At 33.5% G+C, this 10,000-nt stretch overlaps 1 protein-coding gene across 4 annotated transcripts in view; it reads left to right on the top strand.

The window, feature by feature from the left end:
• Positions 1 to 10,000, top strand: part of LOC137628783 (L-asparaginase 1-like) — a 303,952-nt gene that overhangs the window by 203,904 nt on the left and 90,048 nt on the right. For 3 of the 4 annotated variants that reach the window (XM_068359997.1, XM_068359996.1, XM_068359998.1), the window contains exons 3-4: positions 230 to 319; positions 5,853 to 5,973. In XM_068359997.1, the coding sequence (XP_068216098.1) occupies positions 230 to 319; positions 5,853 to 5,973 (211 nt within the window). The remainder of the gene's footprint in view (positions 1 to 229; positions 320 to 5,852; positions 5,974 to 10,000) is intronic. The other variant, XM_068359999.1, reaches the window with a different exon arrangement.

Below are 10,000 nucleotides of genomic sequence, written 5' to 3'. Positions count from 1 at the left end.
TAAACCATAGATATTTTTGCTTTTTTTTATTTGTCACGCTTTCTGTCTTAAAAATTCCTATTTTATTTGTAGATAGCCTAGCTCTAATGATTTTTTTTTAATTTCTTTTAAAAGACTAGTCTTAGATGCCTTTTTTTTTTTTAGACATCCATTGCATTCTAGCAACAAATGCACTGAATTTTCTCTGTACTTCCTCTTTTTTTATATCTTTCGACCCTTTTTCCTGTAGCAAGACCTAAAAGACGATATGTATCGATTGACACAGGCGTCCTTAACCTGGAATACGAAACGTATTGTTGGAACTTATTGGCAGGAAATGGTAAGTTGATTTTCTCTCGAGTTCAGGGGATCTGATCTCTTTCTGCCTGCTCGAAAGGATCAAATTCTTTATGCCTGAGTTACTAGAAGGGATCCAATTTTCATGTACATTTATCAGGATCGTGTGTGAGGGATCCTGTCCTCTTTCTGAGGGTAACAAAAAGTTTTTGGATCAATTAAAGGCATGTAATGAGAAGGAACTCTCTTCTTCTCTCAATAGATTAAGGAATTGAATGCCTCTATAAGGACACCTATTTTTCTCCTCTGTCCTCTTTGTAAATTATGGAATGCCTCTGTGAGGAAACTTATTTTCTCATCTCTCCTCTTTGTACATTATGGAATGCATCTGTGAGGAGACTTGAATTCTCCTGTGACCTTTTAGTGAATTATGGAATGCCTCTGTGAGGAAACTTAAACTCTCCTCAGATCTCTTAGTAAATTATGGAATGCATCTGTGAGGAAACTTATTTTCTCATCTCTCCTCTTTGTACATTATGGAATGCATCTGTGAGGAGACTTGAATTCTCCTGTGACCTTTTAGTGAATTATGGAATGCCTCTGTGAGGAAACTTAAACTCTCCTCAGATCTCTTAGTAAATTATGGAATGCCTCTGTGAGGAAACTTATTTTCTCATCTCTCCTCTTTGTACATTATGGAATGCATCTGTGAGGAGACTTGAATTCTCCTGTGACCTTTTAGTGAATTATGGAATGCCTCTGTGAGGAAACTTAAACTCTCCTCAGATCTCTTAGTAAATTATGGAATGCATCTGTGAGGAAACTTGAATTCTCCTGTGACCTCTTAGTGAATTGTGGAATGCCTCTGTGAGGAAACTTAAACTCTCCTCTGATCTCTTAGTAAATTATGGAATGCCTTTATGAGGAAACTTAAATTCTCCTCTGGTCTCTTAGTAGATTATGGAATGCCTCTGTGAGGAAACTCATTTTCTCATCTCTCCTCTTAGTAAATTATGGAATGCCTCTGTGAGGAAACTTAAACTCTCCTCAGATCTCTTAGTAAATTATGGAATGCCTCAGTGAGGAAACTTACTCTCCTTTAATCTCTTAGTAAATTATGGAATACCTTTATGAGGAAACTTAAATTTTCCTCTGTTCTCTTTGTAAATTATGGAATGCCTTTAAGAGGAAACTTATTTTCTCTGCTATCCTCTTAGTAAATTACCGAATGGCATGCCTCTGTGAGAAAACTTTTCTCCCTTCTTTTCTTAATGAATTAACAATTGGAATGCTTATGTGAGGAAATTTAAATTTCCTTTTTTATTCGATTAAGAAATGGAATGTCTGCCGTAGAAATTCTTTCTCCTCCACGTAGAGGGATTGTGCCATTGTGTATGTAGGTTCCGCTGAACGGCCTGTACAGCTAAAGGATTTTCCCTCGGTTGATCCTTGGAGCTGACTATCTCCCCGGTCCCAGCACATGGTCCATATCCTCAAATGCAATTAAATCGTCTTCTCTTAAAAATTTGGATAGTTTTATACTTCACCGATACCTTCGACGACCTCCTAATATGAAGCACAAAGTTACACATTTTCTGTGACTATATTCTTCTGTGACCTGATGTACTGCAAGACTAATATTTTCATAGTAATTTTATGCTTTGTCTTAATTATGGTTCCTTAGATTTAAAATTCCAGGATTCTTAAACTAGGTTTTAGGAAGAAGGTGCTGTTTTCAGTCGACTTGTCGGTTTTCAGTAAACAATTTTATTCTTATACTGACTCAATGAAGAATTACCGAAGCCCTCTTATCACTGAAGCGTTCTTATATAGACATATTTGACCGCAATTGATATTCTAGTATGCTTTCACTGCAAGCTGAATGATATTTGAGTCCATGAGAATCCTAAACAGGTAGGCTTCAGGTGAACATTACGTGAACTTAATTTGAAAATATCTTTTAAATTGTTAATGAGGCAATACATTTTTTTCAATATGTTAATCTTCATCATAAAGTTTATTTAAACTTTTAGTGTCTTATCGTCTCTTACATTTGAAACATCGTCTCTTACATTTGAAACATCAGATGGATCCGACTTTGTTTGTAAGTTTTATACATTTTTACCATGTCCATTATTATTTTTAAAAAAATATTTGGATCTATCATAAGATATATGGATTAAATCCTTATCATAGGAATTTTGTATGATGAGTTTTTCGTATACAGAAACTTTCGTATCCTGAGGTATTAATATTGTTTGGCTGCCCTATTCAGATTATACAGTTATCCAAAGTGAATCATTCTTTAGTACAATATTGCATCTGAATAAATCGGTATTTGATTAATTTCATAGCAATAAAACAATAGGATATTACTCGGGTGCCATATGTGGATGAAATCGTGGTAAGGGGTAGATGGAGATGGTTTGGACATGCTCTTTGCACTCCTAAGAGAGATTAGTTCACCAAACATTTAACTGGGCTTCACCAGGTGCTAGAAGAGCTGGAAGACCCAGGTCTACATGGCTGAGGACTATGAAGCGTGAAGCAGATAATGAATGGAGAAGTATTAAATTAAAAGCTAAAGATAGAGACGACTGACGAAATCTAACAGAGGCCCTTAGCGTCAGAGGCCATAGGAGGAAATGATCATAAAATTATATTATCTTGGATTTGAGCCACTCTCTAGCAGGCTGGGAATTCCATTTCTGCCAAAAAAGTCTCCATCAAAATAGTTCTGGATTCCTTTGTACATTATTTTCATAATTTAGTTCTTCATGTGTAGATATTTACACGTAGTATAGATTATTTGTTTGTGAATAGCATGACCTTTGAATTAATCTGTTTATTCTAATTTGTCTTGGTGCTCTCTCTCTCTCTCTCTCTCTCTCTCTCTCTCTCTCTCTCTCTCTCTCTCAAATTAAGTTTGTGTATGCATGTTTAGCGTATGCATGCGTTTGCTCTCATTGTTCAATACACACGTAATAACTGGCTATAGTTTAGTAAATATTGAATGCATTGAAACAGAAACTCTTAAATTGAATTTACGAATATAGATATTTAGTTGAAAGTTAAGATTTCTAGAGATTTTTGTAGTTCCAATGCTATTCCGATTTTATATTTTGTATTAATTCCAAATTTTTTTTTATTACAACTCGGAAGAGCATAAACCCATATTCAGGAAATAAACGGCCTCAGGAATGATGGAAAGTTCTTTCTAAATTCTAATAAGTCATATGCAGTGTGACAAAGAGAGATGTATATGTTTGTAACATACAACAGACATCTGCAGTGCATTGTTGCCAGATAGCAGTTGATTATGCTCTGCCATCGATTTCACAAGTAGTTTTTTTTCTGTTTTTCCTGTTTACTTTATTTAGCTTTATCAAACTTTTCTTGTGCGGAAAATGGGTATTTTATTTTCATGAGTATATGTAAATCCTAATCCTCAATGTATATGATTAAATTAGGATACTTTATCATGGTGAAAGGGTTTGTGTATCGCCATGATCAGCAGGGCTGTACTATAGTCCATTTCTTTTATCGAGGCAGATTTGCACCGGCTCGCAGCGGTGCCCTTTTAGCTCGGAAAAAGTTTCCTGATCGCTGATTGGTTAGAATTATCTTGTCCAACCAATCAGCGATCAGGAAACTTTTCCGAGCTAAAAGGGCAGCACTGCGAGTCGGTGCAAATCTACATCGCTAAAAGAAATGGACTATAGATAGGGCCACACATACTAGTTTGGTTTGGTGTGAGCGATCAGACGAAAATATCCCACCATCACCAATCTGCTGTTGGCCAGCGGGGTGATGAAATGGCCAAACCGTGGCCAAACCCCAGACATGAATTGACATAAAGCCTTTGTCCTGCTGTGGACTAGAAACGGCTGGATTCGTAGTTGTTGAAACTATAAAAATCGTTTGAGATTTTGGGCTGAAATATATGTTTTCTACAGAGTATTTAATGTCAGTTAGACCTTATGATATATTAATGCACCATGTGTTTATATATAAAAGAAATAAATTATTAAATGCTTCATCTAAATTTCGGTATAATGTATATATATTTTTTGCATTTGTTAAAAAAAATGATAATTTTCATAACTACTTTCTAAAACCCAGAACTTCAAAAATATGATTACAGTTTATAAAACAATTAGTTAATACATAATGTTCAAACTTCCCTTGTGTCTAACCAAATTTACCTTATGCCATAACCCTAAAAATAGAAATTGTTTTGAACACTCCAAGGTCAAGTAGAAAGTGTAAGTTCAGTTTAACACTCCAGAACCCTTACAAGGACGTCTGTCGGTAGCTACACTCGCTTGGAAACGGTGTAGATCGATGTAACAACACGAATAGATTTATTGCATAAATTCCTGCCACAAGAGTGTTATGATTTTCATTTTTATCGCAGTGTATAAAATGTACATTAGTTCGATAGGTTTTTAATTTAGGTATGTATTTTTAACGCCATCATTGAGAGGGGATAATTTTGTATTATTATTATTATTATTACTATCCAAGCTACAACCCTAGTTGGAAAAGCAAGATTCTATAAGCCCAGGGGCTCCAACAGGGAAAAATAGCCCAGTGAGGAAAGGAAATAAGGAAATAAGTAAATGAAGAGAGCAAATTAACAATAAATCATTCTAAAAACAGTAACAACGTCAAAACAGACATGTCATGTATAAACTAATAACATCAAAAACAAATATGTCATAAATAAACTATAAAAAGACTCATGGTTTAAAGGCCGCATATGAATGGCATAGGCAAGTGATAGTGACAATGCCCTAGGGACTGACCATATACACATAGGCCTATGATCAATGTCCAAGCCCTTCTCCACTCAAGCTAGGACCAGGGAGGGCCAGGTAGTGGCTGCTGATGACTCGCCAGGTAGATCTTTAGGTTCCCACAAATCCCCCATCCTTATGACGGTAAGGTTGTAGACTCTAAAAGATCTCCCGTCCAACAGAACGCCAGTCATGGACGATACCGTAAAACGGCTTCAGACTTTTTTTTTTTTTTTTTTTTTTTTTTTTTTTTTTTTTCTCCAGACTTCCTGACACGATTACGAATAACGTGCATGTACGACCATTTGATTCACAGCAGTCATTATCTGCACGAAATGACGTATTATCCTTATGACTTGCGCAACGGATATTACCAATAGCTGACGTTCCTTTCCTTTAAGGGCTGATTTTCTGTTCCTATACTGCAAGAGAACCCTACTCTCTACAGGACATTCACAGTCCTTTTATCTCGTACATTCCCTGGCATTCACCATTGCACACCGCAGCCCTTATATCCTGTACCATTTCACACTGCATATTGCTTATTTATTGTCAAATTTACACATCGAAACACTTAAAAAAACAAGAAAGTCTAAAAGTTTCTTCTTGAAAGCTTTAATATCTTGTCTTTCTAATGCCTGGTAGGAGCATATTATATAGTTTTGGGGCCACTTATTTGAAAACTTTACAACTTACAGGACACATATACATTAGTTTCAATAATTTGAAAACTGATTCTTAATTCCTAATCAATTCCCATTCCAACTCTTCTTTCAGATCTTGTACGGCCACAAAGCGTCTTTGGAATCCCTAAGTGACCCAGACTGGAGCCTGGAATCTCGCGTCCTCGTGCTGTACACAGGAGGAACTATTGGAATGGTCAGGAATGAAAGAGGACGTAAGTTACATTGTTGACGTTCTCTCTCTCTCTCTCTCTCTCTCTCTCTCTCTCTCTCTCTCTGGTTGTAAAGATAGCAGAAAAACCCAAGTTCAATCATTGCTGAAGAAGGAACTTTCTATGGATGTTTCAATAAACCCATACTATCTTGGTTTGACATGCAATGTATAATGTACCTGGTATTCGGTAGACTGCTGTGGCGTGCAGTTGAGGAGGAGGGGAGGAGATGATTTAATGTGATATCAATGGTAGTGTCTCTTTCTAAGCAAATTTATAGACAAAGTACATCACACTCACTAACTTAACCTAACCTAACTGTTTATATCACAGAGGTAACGGAATACATCCAAGTTGAATTCTGTATTTCTTTGTATTTTTATAATTTATAATTAGTTTCATTTTGACAAATCGTTATACATAATCAAAATATATGTAATAACTATTTCCAAAATCTTCTAGGAGAAGGACACTCTAAAATCAAACCAGTGTTCTCTAGTCTTGGGTAGTGCAATAAGCCTCTGTACCATGGTCTTCTACTGTCTTGGGTTAGAGTTCTCTTGGTTGAGGGTACACTCGGACACGCTATTCTATCTAATTTCTCTCTTTCTGGTTATGTTAAAGTTTTTATAGTTTATATAAGAAATGTTTATTTTAATGTTGCTATTCTTGAAATATTTTATTTTTCCTTTATTATTTCCTTTCCTCACTGAGCTATTTTCCTTGTTGGGGTCCCTGGGCTTATAGCATCCTGCTTTTCCAACTAGGGTTGTAGCTTAGCAAGTAATAATAATGATAATAAAAATAATAATAATAATAATAATGATGATGATGATGACGATAATAATAATAATAATAATAATAATAATAATAATAATATAAAATTTTCGAAGTGTTGCAAGTATTTGTGTTTCATGAAGATAATCCTGTAAAATAGCCTGCCCATTTTCTTTACTACGGGCCAACCAAGGGAAAGGCCCGTGCCAACAACAAGTGTTGGCTTTAATACCCCAACAACAATGCCCATTTTCTCTGGGGATACTGGGACGTGAATATTGTATAACTTCAGAATTCAGTTTTATTAAGAGATTCTTTTTTTTTTCTTTTTTTGCGGGGAGTATAACTTATAAAGGAATGGAACCAATTTCCTGGAATGGGTTGTGGGAATTTGGGCAAGAGATGAGAAAAGAGTTTGTACAGCAAACGCGAATAGTTGTAACTTTGTTTATTTATTATTATTATTATTATTATTATTGTTGTTGTTGTTGTTATTATTATTATAGTTATTATTATTGTTAATTTGTTATTATTATTATAGTTATTATTATTGTTATTATTATTATTGTTGTTATTATTATTATTACTGTTGTTGTTGTTGTTGTTGTTGTTAGTGTTGTTATTGTTATTGTTATTATTTTCATTATAGTTATTAATATTTTATTAATATTATTATTATTATTATTATTATTGTTGTTAGTGTTGTTATTATTTTTATTGTTATTATTATTTTTATTGTTATTATTATTTTTATTGTTATTATTATTTTCATTATCATTATTATTATTATTATTATTATTATTGATTTCACTATTTTCATTATTATTATCATTATTATTTTTATCATCATCATCATCGTCTTTGTTTGATAGCGGAATATTTTCTTTAAACCGCTGGGAATCTTTTCAATTAGATTGAATTTGATCCAAGAATTTAGTCCTCGAGGACTAAGCATTGGAACCTGGGAGGCTATTTAGAAGCCCACGTGAAAAACTGAACAAATGTATAGAAGGCTAAAAAGTTGGTGCAGTGTAAGGGGATAGGATAGAATAGGGGTGGGAGGGGAAGGGAAGGGGAATTTTGATTATGGAAGGATTTGGAGGGGAAAGTGTTAAAATGAAGTACAGTGGGAGGTGAAAAGATTGGGGCAGACCCATTAGCTCTTTTTCTGTTGGTTCATTGTGTCGACATCATTGCTTTTGGACTACCAGGAAGGAATTTCCGTTTCCAGCCTCCGAGGGATTTGTGTTTTCACGATTATCCCTTTCTAGGATTTGTTTATTTATTTATGTTTATATTTACCTTTTTTTTAATACTCTGGATTTGGTTTTCGAGTGCCTAGAGTGCATCGCTTGAAAAGAACTGTCTGCCTTTATAGCAGTGGTTCACAAACTTTTTTTTCTGTCATTTCCCCCCTGCACCCACTTTAACCATCCAGATTTCCCCCTTCATGTGTATGAGGGAATGAGTAGTTAAGAAACACGAGACTATTTATTAATATTTTTTCAAATGTGCAGATATACGGATAAACAGAGTAAATTGGATAGAGAGCAGTTATTATTATTATTATTACTAGCCAAGCTACAACCTTAGTTAGAAAAGCAAGATGCTATAAGCCCAAGGGCTCCAATAGGGAAAAATAGCCCAGTGAGGAAAGGAAATGAGGAAATAAATAAATGATGAGAACAAATTAACAATAAATCATTCTAAAAACAGTAAAAACGTCAAAACAGATACGTCCTCTATAAACTATTAACGTCAAAAACAGATATGTCATATATAAACTTTACAAGGACTCATGTCAGCCTGGTCAACAGAAAAACATTTGCTCCAACTTTGAACTTTTAAAGTTCTAATGATTCAACTACCCTATTCGGAAGATCATTCCACAACCTGGTAACAGCTGGAATAAACTTTTTGAATACTGTGTAGTATTGAGCCTCATGATGGAGATGGCCTGGCTATTAGAATTAACTGCCTGCCTAGTATTAGTAACAACTAAGCATAGTCATAGAACCGGTTAATAACAAAATAAAAGGACTTTTCTTTGCTCTTCTACTTTAGAATTAAATTGTTTTAGTTAGTAGGTACTGTAAATATTTCCCCTCTGGAAGCTTCAAATTTCCCGCCAGGGGGAAATTTCCCACAGGGAATCGCTGCTTTATAGGCTAGCAGATAATCTAACATCACCGGGATCTTAAATATCTGAAAAATAGAATTTACACGAGATTCAAATTATTCAGTAAGTTCCTCTTGGATATAAATGATATATAGAAGTTAGTTAAATGTTTTTCTTTAGGAAGAAAATAATTAAACATAACTATTAAAATGTTATAATCAGTTTTATGAGATTTTGGCTGATATTATTGATAGGTTAGTATACAAAGATAAATTTGTAAGATTCAAGAAAAAGATACATTTGAGATTCTAGGAAAAATAATTTTGAAAGATTCAAGAAAAAAGAGATAAATTTTAAAGATTCAAGAAAAAAGAGATAAATTTTAAAGATTCAAGAAAAAAGAGATAAATTTTAAAGATTCAAGTAAAAACATAAATTTTAAAGATTCAAGTAAAAACATAAATTTTAAAGATTCAAGTAAAAACATAAATTTGAAAGATTCAAGTAAAAGATAAATTTGATAAATTCAAGTAAAACCTAAATTTGAAAGGTTCAAGGAAATATAAATTTGAAAGATTAAAGAGAAGATATATTTGAGAGATTAAAGAAAAAGATAAATTTGAAAAGATTCAAGAAAAGATAGATTTGAAAGAATTAAGAAAAAAGATAAATTTGAAAAGATTCAAGAAAAGATAGATTTGAAAGAATTAAAAACAAAGATAAATTTGAAAAATTCAAGGTAAAAGGTAGAGAATTTAGAGACCTGTTTAAGACATGTCTCTGAGGAACGATAAAATAAAATAACATAAAATCAATAGACACTAGATAATATCCTGATCAAGCTAACATTAACAAGTTGTTTGAGGTACCCAATTTAACTATTAAAAGCTTTGGAGATGAATATAGAAGTAACAGACTCCAATTTGCTGGAACAAAATATTTCTGTGACACCAAAGTGTAAAGTTAATTTTCTTAAATTAGAATGTGTAAATAGTCTGGTTAAAAAAATGAAAAATCATATAGTTAATCTTTTATTTTGTTCATTATTATGTGTAGAAAATATATTTTCTATATAGTATATTTACAATAGTTGGTTCAAAGAGGCAGTGGTAAACATACCATGCATGGAAATAA

This window comes from Palaemon carinicauda, chromosome 36 (genome assembly GCF_036898095.1).
Source record: "Palaemon carinicauda isolate YSFRI2023 chromosome 36, ASM3689809v2, whole genome shotgun sequence".
NCBI classification, from domain to species: Eukaryota; Metazoa; Arthropoda; class Malacostraca; order Decapoda; family Palaemonidae; genus Palaemon; species Palaemon carinicauda.
This window is presented reverse-complemented; position numbering and strand designations above follow the sequence as displayed.